The following is a 19,908-nucleotide window of genomic DNA, read 5'->3' on the forward strand; positions in this document are numbered from 1 at the left end:
TGCACCTTTACAAACTCAGGCTGTCCTCAGCATCTGTGGAAGTTACACTTGATCCCCTCACAACAGTTTTGTCTGTAGCCTCTGTAAAACGTTACAGTGTACAGATAAGGACGATCACCAGCAATTAGCTGTCCAGCTCACTAGCTGCTCAGCAATGTGCTTAGCTCAACGTGTCACTTCTCTCAGGGGATCTTATTTGGATGATGAGTGCCAGCAGCCTGTCAGCACATACCTGTTCTCGGGGCAGTGTTGGTACCCCTGTCACTGTCATGTTTGCACGTACTGCAATCACAGACACAACTCAATGAGTGACGAGACACTGGGGCACGTCGTTGCCTCTCCCCGCCACGCAGCGAGCTGTACTAGCCGCCTATTTAGGGTTGAAGGCACGGGCCGGACCCCACTTTCACCGGCCCGCAACAGAGTCAGCGCAGCTCCCCTCACATCGAGTCCCAGCAGTAATACCGCCGCGCGCGCCCTCGGGCGGGAAGTCAGACGCGCAAGCCGAGCGCGTGCCCCACACTCGCCGGGCGCGACGGGGAGAGGCGGGAACCGCCCCCGTCTCGCGAGACTCTGTCTCTCGCGAGGCGTCGCGGCGCCGTGGCGGAAGCCGCCGCCGTGTTTACAAGCCACCGGGGCGGGGCGGGGGGAGGAGCGGCGCCGGCAGCCGGGCCGCGCCGGGGCACCGGGAGCGGCGAGGAGGCCGCTTCCGCGCCCATGTGCCCGCAGCCCCCGCCGTCCATGGAAGTGATGGAGGGGCCCCTCAACCTGGTGAGCGCGCGGCCGCGGGGCGGGAGGCGGTGCCGTCAGCGCGTCCCGAGCCTCGGGCGGCAGCGGGCGCGGGGTGACCCCCGCCCTTAGCGCGGGCGGCAGAGCGCCCTTCCTGCCGCCAGCAGCACCTGTTCCGTCCCGTGCCGGGCGCAGGGAGGCGGCGGTGGGGCCGCGCGGTGCCGCCCGGTACCGGAGCGGGGACCGCCTCAGGGCCGTGCCGTGAGGAGCGGGGCGGAGGGCGGCCTGGCCGCGAGCCGGGGACGGGGAAGGCGCTGCCCGGGGGGGAGCGTGGAGGTGACGCAGGCCTCACCTGTGCCAGCTCCAAGAGCTGAGACCACGCGGGCCAGCTCCTGACTAGGTTGTTTTTTGCCTCACGAGGTGAAGTACTTTATATCGTTAAATCGGTAACAACTCTGCTAAAAATAAGTCTCTGCGGTGCTTTAACTACAGTGTGTGAAGGCTGCAGCTTCATAGAAGCTAATCGGGTTTTAAACAGCCTGCGCTAGGAGCCTGCTGCCACACAGATAAGATCCAGGACGAAGACCTGTTAATTCTCCAATTAAAAACCTGAGAAGTTGCATATTGACTGTACCTTAGATGCAGTGATGTGCTGAGTGTTTCTGAAGACCGTCCTGCCTTCAGGTGTGGGATGCAGAAGCAGCCGTTCAGGCCTTGCAGACCTCTGTCAGTTGAGTTTTTCCAGTCCATGCCCCAGCCTGCTGCCAGCCCTGCTGGGTACAAAGTCGGACAAACTTTCAGATAGCGATGGAGGAGGGAAAGCCTATTGCTGTTTGCAGACATTCTAGGAACTTCTTAAAAGTAGATCCAGTGTAAGGAGAACTAACCAAATGTTCTTTAGCAAGTGCCTGTAGGTAGCAACATAGTGGCAGCGCAGATATCACTGCTTAGCCGTGTTTCTTACTGAGGCCGTGCCACAAGGATTGCGAGTGACAAGAGTATGACTAACGCTTGGCTACAACCCTAACAGATGATCTTTTCACCACAACAGTAGACTGCAATTACCACACCTGTCTAGCACCAGACTAAAAATAAGATCAAGATACTTCTACATAGCGGATAATACAGGAAGAAGTTGCTTTATATAGTCCTATACAGAAAGTTAGGAAGTTGCCAGCGTGTACATTCCTACTCCATTGCAGGGAGTGTCCCAAAACACTCACTTTTTCTGAAACTGCTGTACTATGGATGACCTTAGAAAAATACACTGTTTCCAGGCTGTTTCAAGTAACTTAAGTTTTTCCAGGTTCTATTCACTGTTGCACTCTGCAGATAAATTTCAGATTTGCTGCATTCAGGGAAGGTGCCAATCCTCCAGTAAGAGAATGTTCATTCAAGTTATTAATGCTGTTCCTGATCATGCATTTTACTTGCTTCTCATGAAAATCTCTTACATATATCTAGGTCACATGGACTGGAAAACCACAGTGTTTTCCAGAGTTGCCATTAGGAGGGCAGCAGGGAGAAATAAAAGCAACAACTCCTAAGCTTCTATGTGGTATTGCGTGCACTTGTAGTTAGGTTTATTTATCTGATATAAACGACTCTTTTTTTAACTACAAGATACTTTCCTTCTTTCAGTGTGCTGATGATTGCTAATTCTAATGAAATAGCTTTTCCTGTAGTTAAGGCCTTTCATTAGAACTCGCTCTAGTTCTTGGGTGTTGCTCACATCGCATTTGCAAGCTTGTTAGTCTTAGCTACTTGAAAGCATAGACACTGTCCTAACTTTTGTGGGGAGGTGAACTGAAAAGAAATCCTTAGTAGTTATGCAGTATCCTAATGTCTGCATTTCTGCCAACATTTAGCACACTCACTGCACTTTAATTTTGTATTGGCAGTGTCCAGTTAAATACTTCATTATTTGCTTAGCCTTCCTAATTACAGGTGGCATATCATACCTCATATTCTGCTGACTTCAGTTGCATTCAGTTTCTGTCCCTTGAAATATAAATGTTAAATATTTGGATAAAAGTAGCTGGCCTTAATCAAGGCCTTAAACTAACAAAGTTTTCTTTTTCTGAAGTTTAACTATATTTTGGTTTCCACAAATCTCTGATTTATTTATGTATGTAACTCTTGACAAATATTGCTTTGCTTTCCCAGCTGGTTTCAGCATCTGTGTGGTGTGTTGTTTGTTTGTTTGTTTTCTAGTTTAATGGAGTTTTAATAGTTGACCCTCAGATCTGATGACTTCAATGAGAAATGCACCTACCTTTTTAGAGTTTGGCCTTTAGTTCATGTGTTTTTGTTTAAACTTAAGCATGCAACAAAGGCAAAACAACAAATAATTATTCTGAGTCTAAACCCGTCTTTCCTTCTTTAACCTTTTTAGGGCTTGTGCTATAGTACTAACCAGCAATTTGATTTTTCCACTGAGCTGTCCTCAAGGTGTCTATTGTACCCAGTGTTACTTCATTTAGGAATAAGCAGCAACTTTTCCAAAATTCTTTACGACCCTCCAACTTGCTGGAGCTTTGGGGAAGCTCTGATACTTCAGCCTTCTTCCTTCTCTCTGTCTTCTGCCCCCTTCTACTTGAACAGTGTGCTGCATGCTTTGCAGACAAGAAACATCATTGTACTACAAAAGAGTGGGTTAAAGACATGGTTCTTATTATTTTGCTGCTAAGGAAGTTAGATCTTCAGCTCTGCAAATACGGTATTTGGGGTGCGCCATGGAACTTAGAACTGCTCTGAGCAAAGACCTGTTCCTGCACCTATAGGCAGCGTGACAGTGGTTATCTAGTCCAGCTGAACACTTGATTCTATACTTAAGAAGCATGTGGGTGACCACAAGAAGTTTGGAAGTAAATATATGAGGCAAATAGTATCAACCTCAAGAAGAAATTAAAAAAGAAACGTTGCTCACTGCATGCAGTCCGGTACCCAGAACTTTGTAATACCTCTCTACTTTTCTGTAAGGTGCTTTCTAAGGAACCTCTACCTTTTATTCCTACTGCACGATAATAGCATTTCATAAAGCATATAAGATACAATCCTAATTCTGACTAATACTATTTTCTCCACATTTCTTGAAGTGTAAGGGAAGTGTGAAGAGCTGTTTTGACAAAAACTGGAAGGCATGAACTGGCAACTCGTATAAAAATAACACAAAGCAAATACTGCAAGAATTGCATATAGTGAACATTTTTAAATGCTAATGCTGTAAGGTATTGGTAGCAGTTATTCCAGTGCAAGCCAGTCAACGGTCTACATTAACAAGTGGTTTGTAAGTGAAGTGAGTAGTCTATCCACATGAGGGGAAAATAGCAGTCCAAGTTCACAGTATGTAAGAGCAAGAGAAAAAAAGAGAATGGACGTATGAAAGCTTACTGGAGACCGACCATAGCATTGCAACCATGCAGGCCAGTGTGTTTGAGATTCGGTGCTACCCTGTACCTCTGTTGTTTTGATTGGAGAAGACAGATAGTGTCCATGTACAGAAATACCCACTGAATCCTGCTTGTGGTTTCCCCAGTTTTTACTCTATTTTCTAAATAAAGCGCATTTTGAAAGCTGCTGTACTTGCTCTTCCAATCTAAAATGAAAAAGAAAAAAAGGTAGATGCACTCAGTTCTGAATTCAGACTAGAGAAAACAAGCTTTTAGGCAAGAATCTCATAGGAATACCTAGTGAAGTCTATTTTTACTGTAGTAATAAAAGCATTGGCTTTCTCTTTAACAACATAATATATATATATGGGAGTATTCTTTCCAGCTAGAAGAAAAATAAGGTTTGCACCAGAGGCAGCAGCATAACTGAGAAAAATGACTGAAGGTACTGAGGTGATCCATAGGCTATTCAGCTGAACAGCCTCTTCACCATTAACCCCCTTGGAAACCTCAATAGCGTTGTATTCATTCAAGTAATTACTACTAAAAGTACAACACCAAGCTCTTCTGTGTAGTATGTATAGCAGCTTCCAGTAGCTTCCAGTCCAGAAGTAACTAAGCAATACGTCATTTGCAGAAGCATTATTTCCTTGCTGGTTCTGCACCTTTCTGCTGAGCCATGCTGGCCTTACTGACTGGTACGTGCATATTACAGGGCTGCGCACTGTGGCTCTATGGAAGCACGCCTAGTAGAGTTTGAAAGACCAAAATGAAGCAGCCTCCTGGGGACGCACTGATGCAGCATACTGAAGCTTTTCTGCACTGCTTATTTGAAGTTTTTGCCCCAGAGATAGTCTGTTTACTCCACAGCCTCTCTGGGCACCCTGTTCCTGTGCTGAACCACACTCACAGTAAAGATGTACTTCCTCTTGTTACTGTGGAGCTGCCTGCGTTTCAGTTTCTGCCTCATTGCTGCACATCGCAGAGCCTGCATCTAAAGTGCAGGAGTCAAGTTGATATTTATAAACAGTGATGAGATCCCCCTCAGCCTTCTCTCCTCCACACTGAAGAGTCTCAGGTCTCTCAGCCTTTCCTCGTATGGGAGCATTTCGGCATATAAGCATTTAGCTTATAACCTCCTGTTACTGTGACCTGTGTAGTACCATCTGTGGAACTACATACGAGGAGACAAAAAGCACAAGAACTGTAGATACATGAAATGGCTTTGAAAACCAGCTTAAAGCATTTAGTCCATTTAACATGGACAAAAAGGAAGAGCATGAGGTTAACTTTAGTATGCATTAGGTAAAGAAGATACCGCAACTTCATCAGAGAAAAGATCTGCTGCTATGCCTGCATGGGGTTTTGCAGACTCCACCATTGTGAATCTGAGTTCATTTCATGCCAGATCTCTTAATCACATGTGCATGGAGAGGAATGTTTTACTTTAAATTTGGAATAGGTTGGGAACACATGTGTAGTCAGTCAGAGCTATTCAGTGAATTAATGTTGGTTGGCAAAATGACAATAACTTGGTTGCATGTCTGCCCTGTATTTAAATTCTGATACTATTGCTGACGATAGAGTTGAACTTCAACATCTTCACAGTTCAGTAAGAAGTGACTGAAGAGTCTGTTAATATTGAGAATACTTATTTTGCTCTACAGTCACACTAACCTGTAATTTACAGTTGAGTCATTGTTCTGTCAACCTTGCTAAGTACAGGCTTTAAAATGCAAAATTGAACTAGCACGTGGCAAGTGGTATTGGTTGAGCAGCCACAACAGATCCTGCCTTTGTTTGTTTCTCCTTTAGTTGACTGTATCTTTCTTAAAACCACACAGTGAGCATTTTTAAGGGGACTGGCTTCTGTCTATAAAGCTACACATTGCAGTTTCTTTAGGTTTAGTGGCAAATGTATTGCCCTTGTTTCGTGTAAGTTATAGCACAATTCTTAAAAATATATATTTTTGTGTTTATTGTAACTGTAAATAAGCATTTTCTAATTAAAAAAAAAATCATTAAAATACATATACATTTAACAGATGGCTGTAATTTATCCTTGGACCCCTCAGGTCAAGTTTCACACTAGTATTCTCTTCATTCTGTTTGTCAGTGCAGATGCAGACACAACCATACAAACATTTCCAACTTCACTCTTTCCAGGTAAAAAATAAGTTTAAAATAGGTTGTGTACGTGTGCCACATACAGCGTGACAGAGCATTTGTGTGTGAAGGAAGCAACCAGGCACCTCCTCACCCCTCTTTGTGGCCTGCTGCCGTAAAAATCTGCATGGAAGATTCTCTGCATACTCTTGTTCATTACTGAAGTGACACGATCTGCATTTTCTAATTCTTTCTTTCCTCGAAATACAATCTTAGAAATTAGAGCCCTGTGTCCTTAAGGAAACAAGCCACCAAACAGATTATATTCATAGCATAAAATAGAGGATATTATCAGCAGATTTTGGTTGCACTTGAAACTTCTATGAACATATATCGCATGTGACTTGTTTTGCAGTCTGCTTTCCTCAGGCCCCCTTATTTTAGTAGCTGGGTTTTTCCTGTCTTTATTTTTAATTTGATTATTGTAATCTCTAACTATAATCTCTGATCACATTACACATTACATATAATCACATTACAACATATCATTTATTAGAGAGTTCCTTAGAATTAAGGAAGAAGGATGCAAGCTTAAGATCTTACACAAGGCTTTGTCCGCTGAGGAACAGAACAAAACGCACACAGGATTATTTAGACTACAGGAGAACTGTTGCAAATAACTGCTCTGGAGAGAGGGTAATGGACTTCCGTATGGTTTCAGTTTCTTTTGTGTGAAGGTTGAAAGAGTAGAAATAAGTGTGGCAAGGGGGCTACGTGGCTTTGTTTTACATGGCCTGCAGTTGCACCGTTATCTAGTTCATATGGGAAAGAAAAATCTAAGTATTAATTTTGGACTACTAAAGAAATCTTTAAACAAAAAATAATACTAATAAGAAACCTGTATTACTGCATTGGGAGGATTTTGGTTATTCTTTCAACTCTGTTGCTCAGAGATGCCATCCACAATGGTTTGGGTTAATTGGGTGGAGAATCAAATAGGAGTTGTTTATCTGAAATACCAGTGCTAACTTACAAATGCAGGGATCATCCCTTAGTATCTCAGCTACAGCTGGAAAGTGAGAAAAGCTGTCTAGCTTACCTTCTGCAGCTCCTCCAGCACAGTTCAGGCATTGCAGTAAGACACTCACTAATCCCTTAGGAACTAAATGCATTGAAGGAACTCGAGGAAGTTTTTTAGGTTGGTCATCTATCATTCACACCTGCTTCCTTTTATATGAGTCAAGTTGCTACACCTGTCCATTTGCTTACTGGGAATTCCTGCTCTTCTGGCTGGAGAGGGACATCAGGAAGTAGTTGTCTGACTGCTTCACCCCTCCAGTTCCATAGCTTCTTAAGAAATTGTAATTATTCTTACACAACATCCTACAGATATTTCCAACACTGCTGCTGGGAGAGGAAGGAAAACTCGGAACTTGCTGCAATTTCTCATCAGCTGTTTCTGCAGTCATTACAGCAGCAGTACCAAAATCAAGGCATTCCTGTTTGATTTGTTAGGGACCAACAGAGCAACTTCAGAATTGCAGGTGTAAACACCTTCATGTAGCATGAGATTGATTTGGAGATAGACTCAAAACCTTTTTTTTTCACTTTATGGTATAGGATACATTCTTCCATTGCAAGTTTTATAATGGGATACAGACCACTCTGAGTTCAGAATAGCTTTGCTAACAGTGGTTGGATGCTGCGTGGCCAAATGTAACTGAGTGCTAAGAGTAAAGATTAGATGTAGATGCTTACCAATGATAATGGCATATTAAGCATTCAAGTACTTATGTTGCAGATTTTTCACTTGCTTCCAGGAAACAGCTGCATAACTTTCTTCAAACTGCTGGTTTTTGTGTATTCTACAATGGAAATGGGAGAATTCCCTTGATCCTTGCACAATCGTCTAATTGGAAGAAGCATTCCGGAGGTGGAATAAATGTCAAAATTTTTCCTTGTCAAGCTGGCAGACAAACATTCAGAATGAGGAATTTCCTCCCAGCTAACTGCAAGGCACCTAGCTTTCTCATAGCAGGCTCTGCTGGATTTTACTCACTGGTTTTACTCAGCTTCCATTGTTTCCACTGGGAAGTCAGCTGCCCTGCAGCAGAGTGATGTCCTGGCATCAGTGAGAAAGGCATTTTGACCTTGCAGTCAAAGAATCCTGACTTTTTGCTAGCATTGCTTTCCAAACTGTTCATTCATGGCCTGGCCCAACTTCCTTAAGCTCATTTGAGCTTCATTGGGAATTAATTGGGAATGGAAATAATTTCATTGCTCCATGAAAGAACAGCTGACTGTCCTCAGATGTTCTGCATGTTCAGATGTGAGTTGAATAAGACCATCCCCCAGTAGTTTAAAATGTATGAAAATAACCTTTGACAACAGTCAGTTTCAAATTCTAATATGTAGAAACTAACAGATGGAACTAGTCCCCTTGCTTATTGAGTTGCTTTCTTAGATCTCTTGTCTCTAGCTGCCTTGTTTTTTAGACTTGCCTATGTAGTTTGCAGAAGAAGCTGCATCAATTCTCATTTATCGAATAAATTGTTTTGCAAAGATGTAGCTCAGGTGTTTTTGTGTGCATGACATAGCTAATTTGTAACTGAAAGACCTACCCTGAGTAATGAGGAATGGACTCAATTTGAACTGATACTTGCTTGTTTCCCATGGGAAATAAGCTTCTTGTCTTGGCACTTGTCATTTGGAGGAGTCCATAGAAAAAGGCCATAAAATAGATGATTTTCCAATAGAAAAACACTTCGCTGAGATTATTTAACCTCAGGGCAGAAGAAATAGGGACTGCTGACACAGTGCTGTGAGGACTGAATGAAAATGAGGAATATCACTAGTATTTGTTGTGAAGAATCAAGGTTTTGGTGTTGGTTTGTTTTAATACATACTATATTAGCATATAAAATCAGCTTTTAGAAAGCAGAATGTCTAAATGTGATTAAATAGCTAGAAATGGTTTAAGAGCAGATATTACCAAAAAGGATGTTTTCTGTACACACTGTTGTTTTCCATGGTTTCAGAGCTGCTAAAATCCTAGTAGAAAATAGAATTTACTGTAACAATGTAGAGGTTAAATTGATTTGAAGGAATAAGGTGAAATAATTCATCTGCATTTGAGAACCTTTCTTTTAAAAATGGATATTAGTATCATGTTAGTCTTGATAGAATCACATGGCTGTCTTGTTTGGATTATCTTACTTTTGATGCTTCTACCAAGATGTCAGAATCAATGTTCCTAATATCTTAAGGTATGGACAAATGCTTCCATTTTGATAGTGCTCTTGGAACAGGCTTCAAGGGAGTCAGTGACTTACACTCAAAAACATCTCGAGTCTGATACACTGTGTCTAATTGGGAGGGAATAGAGAATTTGCATTGGTCAGAGATGAAACTGCAGAGGCGGATGGCAGACTTCAGCTCTGTTGTCCCTACAAGTTCCTTCTGTGTGGATTTGGAAAAGGCTTTCTTGAGAAACTGTAATCTTTAAGTACACAAATAAACAGGTGAAGACTTCAGTTCCTTGAGTTGCTTTCTGTTGTTTCACAAAGCCAGTGAAACTGTGAAAACAAAGCTGCTTCTTGTCTGCTTATTTCAAATTCAGCATGTAGTAAAGCAGTCGTGAATCCTGTGCATTACTGACAGTGTTACTGCTTTGGTGGTCACAGCCACTCATATGAGATAACTTGTCTTGGAGACGGAGCCATAAAATTCGTATCTTGTAGTAATGACAAAAAGATTTGCTTTCATGAATGCTGCAGTGCTGTTTACGTAATACTCTTTCTCAATAAGTGTATGCAAATACATGCAGCAATTGCTTGCTTTCAGCAACATCTTCAGCCTACCTTGTGGTTTGCAGTAGTAGCTTACAGATGCTGGTATAGACTTAACTGCTGTACAGCAAGGAAGTGACTTTGATACCTTTAATTGTGGCTGTGCTGATTCCATTAATTTATGTGCAATAGAAGCAAAAATTCCAAGGTCTTCTCCACTTTCTTTAACAAAGAGGCAAAGCAGAAACTGCCCAACCATTTCATTTCCTGGCATTTTTCAAGTATCTTACATTCTTCTGGGTAAAATGGTCCTAAATACTTTCCATCATCAGGTAACTTTGGTGATCTTTTTACACAGCTGCAGTGAATGCCTTTCTATGATGAAGAAGATGAACTTTCAGAAGAGAGCTTCAAACAAATTTTACACATACACACCATCTTTGCTGCTTTAACAAACTTCAGTTCATACCTGTGCAGTGCAGACTCTTGTGACATAATATTAAAAAATAAACTAAATTACAGACCTCAGAAAGGACTGGGAGGTTTGTGCCTAAAAGCCTGGGAACTGGAATTAGTGGAAGATTCTCTTAAAACATACAGAACTATTTGTTGGTTAACCCTCATTGATGTAACACTCTTTTTAATTTTAAGGCTCACCAGCAGAGCAGAAAAGCAGACCGCTTGTTGGCAGCAGGGAAATATGAAGAAGCAATTTCTTGTCACAGAAAAGCTGCTGGTGAGTAGGTATTCATCACATTCCAGTTTTTAAAATCAGTTTGTGTATCTACATGTTTCATGGGACTAATTATGTAGTTACTTATAAGATATATTTTTATTCTTCAAGTGTGAATTGTTTTTTGTTCAGACCAGATCACAGACCTTTTAGAAACTTTAACATGGGCAGCCGAAGTCACAAATTCCCACACTTGAGGTTGTTGGGGGTGGTTATTACTGTTAAGGCAGTTCTTGATTCAAGACAAAGGCAACTCTTTGTGTCATGTGCAAACTACAGCTGGGATCCCGCTTCAAGCTGGTTTTGCTTTGCACTTCCTTTTCGGTTCTTTCATGGCTGAAGTAGTATGCTCTCTGTTGATAAAGCAAATACACAAACTTTTGTACAAGTTTATTTACTTCTTATTCCTCATGTTTGAGTCAAGACAACTGAAAACAAGTGGTGAGCTCAGCTTCCCTAGAACTCGAGGACAGCAGAGTGCATCACAGACTTGGTGCTGTGACTGGCAGTTTCTCCTAAGTGATTCTTTGTTCCTTTACCTGTCCATTTAACCAGTCATGCTTAATTATTTGTGTTGCAGTCCATCAGCTGTCTGACAGTTCGGCAACTGCTTGGCAGAAGAAGAAAGAGGAGGTCTTAGTTGGTGTAATGAGCAGGACATTTACAGTGACAGGGCTCGTGTGCAGAAAAGAAGTGGCTTCTCCAAACACTGTAACCTAGATACCAGGCATTCTCCCTTTCTACTCATAAATACTAGGAAACCTCATAGAATGAAAAACCTGTTATTTGTGAATACCAAGAGCAGCAAGGGATAGCATGTCCCCTGATATGCAGACTTTTCTTTCTGGTTTCCCTCGCTTCATATTACCAAGGCAAAACCCAACGTATTGAATGTTATTTGCTTTTCTTCAGTTGATGATTCTGTATCGTTATCTTAAAGCCTGAATTTGGTTGAGAATTTCTTACATTTTGTCATTTTTAACTAGCAACCAAAGGTTGAAGTCTGAAGTGCTCCTCTGACACTAAACCAGCACATTTTCTGATTTGGAGGGGAAGTTAATGAAAAAAAGTGGAGAACAACAGACTGTACACTTTCATCAAGAATATAACTAAAGCATGACTTAATAACACGGGTGTATCAAGGAAGAGAGTATTTTACTTACTACATTTGTGTTAAATAGCATGGATATTAATAGTCCAGTTCTTCTTAGCCATGTTTCTTCTCTTTGTGGAAAAAGTTCTTTTTTGGGAACTTTCTGGAAAGGTCTGCCATGATAGTAAGCTCTGGTCCTCTGAAATACAAATTGTCTCAAGCTGAGCAACCAGGATGCCATGGCAAGGGTGTAGAATGTATTACATGATCTTAATGGACTTTTGGACTTTGGAGAAACAGTGGATGTTTCCAGCTACTGTAATTTGGTAAATACTTCGCCTTTTGACTGTTTCTTTGATGTAAGTGTTCAGAATATGGAAAGTCTGAAGCATTTTCTTAGCTTTTGAGGAAATGTACAGACTCTATAACCTTGCCCTAAACATTCATTAATTTTCTCTCCCACAGCATACCTTACAGAAGCTATGAAGCTGACCCAGTCAGAGCAGGTGAGAGCCACGTGCTGCAGATGCCAGAACTCTATGTATGTGTGTCTTATATTGTGCCCTGATGACCATAGCCCTGCTGTAGTCTGCACTGTTTTCTGAGACCCACGGCAACTACACTGGGAATTCTAAAAGTGCAGAGAGGCTTGTCTTTCCTGAGAGTTTTTGCAAGCTGAAGTGAGGCAGGGGACAAGAGAACTAGTAACACATACTTTCATGGGTTTCCCCAGCAATGTTTTCTAGTCTGCAGGGTGTATTCAGGCAGGTGATACAACTAGTTTCATGGTTGACTTTTGCTGTGAGGCACTTAGGCTGTTTTCCTTAGATACAAGTAGCAGCTCATCTATGACATGCCAAATGAATCTCTACTTCCTTGGTGTTTTATTGCAGATCAGTTGGACTCCCTGTGCATCTGCTCAGGAGTATCAACAGTCTGGCTAGTAATTTGCCCAAAAAAAAGTACTAAACATTAACTCCTTAACAATACCACCCACTATATTTGGGTGACGTATCTGAAACTGTTGCATTGTAAAAGTGGAGAGCATTTTTTGTTGGATTTAGTATGTGAATAACAAAGGCTCCTCCTCTCCCTGGGGCATGCCATGATGCTGTTTATGTAAATGTTTACATGCTTGTAACTTTACTAGAGTGAATATTCAGGTGGATTAAGGATCACCAATTAAACTGTTTAATCTTGTTCTTACTCAGGCTCAGCTATCACTGGAATTACAAAGGGATAGTCACATGAAACAGTTACTGCTCATCCAGGAGAGGTGGAAAAGGGCAAAGAGAGAGGAAAAAATGAAAGCTCAACAGAATGTGGACAGAGAATTAGCTGCACATCTTCAGACTTCTTTTAAGCCATCATCTGAAGAATCTGATGAACAAAATGTGTTGATTCCCGTGACTCAGAAATACAGCCCTTCCACGGAGAAGCATCTACAAGATATGCAGGGTGTCTTTGACAGGGACCCGGATACACTGTTATTTCTGCTTCAGAAAAAAAATGAGCCAGTGGAAGCGTGTATTGGGAGTAAAGCTCCAAAAGATGACAAAACAATCATAGAAGAGCAGGCAACCAAAATTGCAGATTTGAAGCGGCATGTAGAATTTCTGGTAGCTGAAAATGAGAGATTGAGGAGGGAGAATAAGCAGTTAAAAGCAGAAAGAGCTAGACTCCAAAAATCTCCAGTAGAGAAAGAGTTGGATGTAGATGCTGACTTTGTAGAGAAGTCAGAGTTGTGGGGTCTGCAGCAACACTCAGAAACTGCTTCTTCAGCTCCATCTTGGCAGGAGTTTGCAACAACTGCTGGGAAGGCAAAGGACATTCCAATACCCAACCTTCCCCCCCTGGACATCCCATCCCCTGAACTCCCTCTGCTGGAACTCTCTGAAGATATACTAAAAGGACTGATGAATAGTTAAAAAACAGGAAAAAAAAGTGCTCTATGTAGTTACCTGAACCAAGAAAAGGGAAAACCACCAGGACAATGATGGCCTGAGGGCAGAAACATCTTACACAATCCTACTGTTGGAGAAAAGGCATTAAAGCAACTTTGTTACTGTGAAATACACATCATATCTAATCTACTTCATAAAATCGGAAGGTACCGTGACTGGTATACTATGGCAAGCTCTTTAGTCTTTCTCCCAATGTTTCAAACCAAATGACTGCCTGGAGAATGTTTCATGTAACAGAATCCTTCAGGGGTTTAAAGTATACTATATGTAATAGTTATCTATATTGCCATAAATGATGGTGCAGAATCTAACTGTTATGGTTGCCAGTTGGCTGCCACTTCATATTGAAAAATGCTTTCTAGCATGAATTTAAACTGTGCATTTCATTATGCATAACTTTGTTAATTCAGATACAGTGCAATTTATACACCTCCTAGATGGATTTATGTGCCACACTCTGTGCTCCTGACCAAGTTAACCTCAAGTCAGGAGAGACTGAAATTTCCATTCTATGAAGGAACCAACTTATTACTTCTGTTGATAAGTTTTGGGGGGTTATCTGTTTACATAACTAATCAGGGTGCATCAAATCTAGCTATTGGTTTCTGTATAAAGTGACATTGTCAAAAAAAAGAAATCTATACTTAAGGAAAAATACCCTTTTTGTTTTTGGTGATGCGTGAATGGAAGTAATTCAAGCTGGCAGTATTTGATTGAAAAAGAAATTGTTTACAGCTTAACCTGATCCAAAAAGGATATGAAAATAAAAACCAAGGTGTTCTGACACCAAGCATGTGTTAATCTGTGCAGATGTTGGGGGGGTATAAAAACAAATTTGTACTAATGATGTTAGTACACAATGTACACCTGAAGTTCTGTGTTCATCCATCAGCAGATAGTGGAAAGCTGGGATGAACTCAGAGTGCCGTGCTGGTACATAATGTGACTTGGCTAACAGCTTGCTTCTAACACCAGCAGACAGGGGAGAGCTCAGAGAAAGCAGTACTGTGTATCTGCACAGAGCCAGGCTGCTGGGAGCAGAATAGATGATGCTGTGAGAGCTGTGCAGAGCATGTTGCAGCTGGTGTCCGAGGTGGGCATTGGCTGCCCACAGCATCAGCCAGCCCTGGCCAGCACTGGTTATGCCCTGGGTCCAGGCTTCCTGCAGGAGGGAGGTGAGGGAGCCATGGCTTGGGGAGGCATTAGTTAACTTTAGCTGTTACTGATTAATGAGAAGCGTTGAGCGCTGCAAGCCAATTCGTTTTAAGTTCTTCTTGTTACAGTGTAAGCTTGCTTTCTGAGCCTGCTTTTGTTTTTCCAGAATACGTGTGAAGTACAGCAAGGGCACCTTATGCTGTGCAGTTCTCCCCATGTCTCTGTGTACCTGGGCTGTTGTGTGGCTTGCTTGAAAGGACATAGGGACTTCAGGCTAGGAAAAGCTAGAGAAGAAAGGTAAGAAGTCCCTTGTACTGAATTGCAGCAGGCAGTTCATCTTCCTGGGGGGAAAAAAGTTACTTTGGTATTGCAAGAGTTGCAGCACACAATCCTGAAGAGCAGTGGTGATGAGGTAACCTGTTCTGGCCAGTCCCCAGCCTGGTGCTCTGGAAGAAGAGCAGGTGATGATTTCTGCTGTTTCACCTGCTGCCTGCCCAGCTGCTAAGGTTGTCAAGAAGTATAGCACACTGATTTTGTTAATGTAAAGCGAAGAAAATGGGATATGTTCACAGGGAGGAAATATGTTATTTAAGCAAGCACCCATCTCATGGCACTGCCAGGGCTGTTCGCTATAGACAAACATCTCAGCTGCCTGCAGACAGCAGGGATAGGGGAGTGGGAAGCAATTTGCAGCCTGGTTGCCTCTGCTGAAGGATCAGGATTCTACAGAGGGGCAGGGTCACAGCATGCTCTGCCTTCTGGTGTTATAATGTGGCCACTTGTCCCTTCTTGTTGCTACATAAGCAGAACAGCAGATCTGAAGGAAGCTGCTGCTTTGTAGGAAAACATCCAAGAAGGAGCAATCTCCACTTCTGAAAGTTGCAGCATGTTGCTAACACTTTTCTTCCTTCTGCAGTTCAACTGTTTGTTTATTTCTGCAGTGTGCCACCCACTGTACACAAGAATGCTGCTGAAATCAAATTTAGGGCATCGTGGTTTAACACTGACAGTTTTCTATTCCCATGAGTGGTGCAGTACCAAGACTGGATGTAACATTCTCTGTGATAGGACAGGCCTTCCAGCAGTGTGAACACAGCTGGCATTACATGGCCCATGGGGAAGACTGCTTCTTGTGCAGTGCACGGCCTGTCCTGAACATGGTGCAGATGATAGCTCTGAGGTCACAGCATGGCTTGGCACCCAACTTGTGTGCTCCTGCTGGAAGGAGAGCCCAAGCCTCCGCCCTGCCTTCCCTGCAAAGAGCCAGGGTGGGAGCAGATGGAGCCTTCCCTTCTGACAGCATGAGACATTTGTGAGAACATCTCACAGCCGACTTCTCTCTATAAAAGTGCTTTATGTTCCAGGCAGAAAGCCGAGTGAGTGGAATAAGACCAAATATTGTGGTTTTGCTAAGTAAGGGACCGTTCAGTCTGTACTCAGTACATGAGTGGTCATGTGGTGTATTTAAACAATGACAGATGTTGTATAAGGAATACTATGAGAGAGCAAGTTTGATAGGTGCACGGTGGTAGATCTAAGGAAGTTCTCGAGCTCTGTCTGCAACCAGCTCGCGCCCCAGCCGTTGAGAACTGCTTTAAATAACCATTGCTTTTCAGTTTGCTCGCATTCCGGCGTCGTGAAACGACCAGAAGCGCTCGGGGCGTTCCCTCCCCGCAGCAGCAGCTCAACCTGTGCTCCCCAGCCCGAGGGCCGTTCTTTTCCCCTGGCCCTGCCGCTCCTGGGGCGGCTGCGGCGTTCCGGTGCCCTCTGCTGGGCGCCCGCTGCCGCGCGGCTCCAACCGGAACACCCGCCCCACTCGTCCCCGGCTGTCGCCGCGGCAGCAGGCTTCTCCCCCGGCTTGTGCAGGATAACGAGTACAGCATTCACATACGGTAAGTGAAGTAAACTGCATGAATTACGGCAGCAGCAACACCGTGTGAGGTTACAAACGGTCATAAAGTGAGTAACCAAAGCCTTGCACAGCCGGTGGAAAGGTTCCCATGGGCCTTAAACTGGATCAGTATTGTTTTATAGGATAAAACAAAACCCTGTGGTCCATTATGTCAAAGTGTCTCACCAAGAACCAATTTTAAGCATGTGTCCAGACACCAACTGCTATTCATAGCCTTCATTTACCGCAGAAACCACTTTGTTTTGGAGCACAGAAGTGTTATCCCTGCTGAACGCAGCCAACATACGCACTGCGGAACATGCAATTACCCAGACCCTGACTACACCCCACAAAGAGGAAACCAAGGAGCAGCAGCTGGGAGGCAACGTGGAGCCTCCTGGGAGTTAAATCTCCAGACCGCAGATTTAAGCGGTACTTAAAATGACAGCTAAACCCAAAATGTAGCAGCATGGGTTTTACATTTTGGTCTTGCATAAAAGGAAAGTTGGATGTGGTGACCTCTTCCTCTGAGAGCACTTTTATTATCAGGACATCTCTGGTCCTAAAATCCTTTGTCCTCGTGTCAGCAACAGCTCCTCGGCCATCCACAGCTCCCAGCACCAGAGACTGCTGTGATAGACCTGATCCTGAGCTGAGCTTTGCAGAGAGGTGATGGCAGCTGGGCAGATACAGCATCTCTCTGATACAGCTTGAAATAACTCCAGATTTATCTCATGTCTATCCTCCCTGTTTTAAGAGAACATATTGAAAGTTAGTTCTTTAAAAATATGAAATGAAAGCAGGCCAGAAAATAGATAATAAAATCCCTTGCTTATTATAACTAAACATACAGTATAAAACAAAGTCAATCAGTACAACTATCCAAAAGGCATCAGCAGCAGTGTGGTGCCCCTAATCACGAAAAGTCCAGGCAGCATTTGCAAGACCTTTCTGAAAGTGACACATGGGGCCTAACCATACAGAAGTGCATTGCTTCTTAAAACCCCAATGCTATGGCTGTCTTCCCCCATTGCCTTTCTCTCCAATCTTTGTTTTGCAATCCAAAGAAACCTAACCTTGTCCAGGCCCTGGACCATTTGCTGCGTGAGTTAAGGCAATACTGAGATCAAACAACGTGAAATCCTCAGAGCTGTACAAATACAGGATTTCCTGCCTTGGAGCTACTAACCCGACGCTGTAATACCACTAAGGAAGCACAGAGCTATGATAAACCACATGGCCCGGGACTGGAGAAAGCAACAGAGAATACAACATGTGGTATGGTTGAAAGGTGCCCAGAATGTTTGCTTTGATGTGCAACAACAAAAACTCTCTGTCCACCACTTTGCTTTAGAGAGGTCCGTGTTTAAAGTGCAGCTGTAATGCATCAGGTAAAACACATTGCTCTGAGGCAACATTTTCCTACCAGCTATATATAGGTTGTAACTTCCTTTTCAAAACCTACAAAAACAAATGAAAAAGCACAGAGGTTAGTTTGTTACGTCTGATGCTATGGATCGTTTGCCCCTCAGTCAGAGTTTCCTTGGTCACCCCGCTGAGATGGAAAGAAGGGATGTGGCTGTGGATACCGCATCAGAGCAGCCCCTGCGGCCCCATGGGGCACGCGCATCATGGGAACAAAAAGGCCGAGAAGGGAAACCAAAGGGGACCTGCACTCCTGTGAAAAAAGAGTCAAAGGGCGGGACGCAGGAGAGCTGACGTTGTTCTTTGAGGCAGGGCTGGGGGTTAGGAGGGAACGGCATTGCAAAGCCTCAGTGTGAGTCGTAGCAGGAGGAGGCAGCACATCCAGTGCGGATGTGGGGGAGAGCACAAACATCCTGCACGGGAAAGTGGCAGAACGGGGCACAGCGGCTGTGGAAGGAGGAAGGAAGGGAAATTCCCAGTTATGAGCACTGGGCGGAGAAGGTTGTCAGTTGTGAGAGCAAGAGAGGACTTCACAAGATGTCACGGGAGAGAGTATGAACAGAATTACCACCTACTGAGAAGGTCGGAGAGCATGAGAACGTAGTGCTGATCAGATGGCGCTTTGGCTTACACAGATCTGAGCAATTTCCGTCAAGCTGCAAGAGTAAACAGATTTTAACATCAGATTGTCACAGCCCAGTATTGCCTGATGTGTAACAGGGAACAGCTTCACTGCTGGCAATTCCAGCAACCCCGTAACTTCTGTTGGAGCTGAAATGTATGCAGACATCCACCCATGCTGAAACAGCTCAGACCACGGCAGCCCACTTTGTTCTGTGCCAATCACTTATTTGTTTGTTACCTCTGCAGTTACAACAGGAAGGATGTTCCCTGCTCTTTTAATGTGTGTCTGTACAGTGGATGGCAGTGAGGAGCTGGAAGGGGTGAGGTAAGAAGGGTGGATGGGGAGAGGATGACGGGATGTGAATTTTCACAAGGCAAATAAATAAATAAATAAATGAAAAAAAATCAGTTTCACAGAGGATAAAGTAGATCAAGACAGAGCTTGATCTGAATGGGAAGCTGGTAAAAGACAATAGTACTTTATATTCTTGTTCTAGAAGATGGATGAAAGCATTTCTGCACTCAAACAGCTGTGTCTGCTGTCACTGAATTCTTCAGCTGCATTAAAATATTTGAGACCAGAAAATTTCCTAAAAAGATTTTAGAGAAGAGAGAACACACCCAATACTGAATTACAGAACACAAAAATGGCCAAAAGGAAAAAAACTGATCTGAAAACAACCCCCTGGCCCTGACACCAGCTCTGAAAATCCCGCTTGGCTCTGGCCATCAGCCTAACACTAACCCCGCTTCCTGCGCTCATTTCCTGTATAGCAGCCAGGAGCTCAACTTCATTGTGAAGGAGCCAGAAATCTTAAGACACGGAAAAGCTGAATTTGGGATACCAATTCAAAAGAACAGAATTTTGGCCTTTCATACTGCTCGCACTGGGAGTAGCCATAACCTTCAACACTTTCTGTGGTCTGCTAATGCAGCGCGCAGCACGTGACTCACAGGCTTTTTATGCTGACAGTACAAAGCGCTTTACAGCACTCCCTGTTGTGCTCA

The 19,908-nt window shown here is 43.3% G+C and overlaps 1 protein-coding gene across 1 annotated transcript; it reads left to right on the forward strand.

The window, feature by feature from the left end:
• Positions 1-622: 622 nt before the first annotated feature.
• NRBF2 (nuclear receptor binding factor 2) lies at positions 623-14,591 on the forward strand. Its single transcript, XM_048946444.1, has 4 exons — positions 623-771; positions 10,667-10,751; positions 12,307-12,347; positions 13,053-14,591. The coding sequence occupies exons 1-4, from the start codon at positions 718-720 to the stop codon at positions 13,767-13,769; spliced, it is 897 nt and encodes a 298-aa protein (XP_048802401.1). The 5' UTR covers positions 623-717; the 3' UTR covers positions 13,770-14,591.
• Positions 14,592-19,908: the final 5,317 nt, after the last annotated feature.

The sequence above is a fragment of the Lagopus muta genome, chromosome 5, assembly GCF_023343835.1.
Source record: "Lagopus muta isolate bLagMut1 chromosome 5, bLagMut1 primary, whole genome shotgun sequence".
Taxonomy (NCBI): domain Eukaryota; kingdom Metazoa; phylum Chordata; class Aves; order Galliformes; family Phasianidae; genus Lagopus; species Lagopus muta.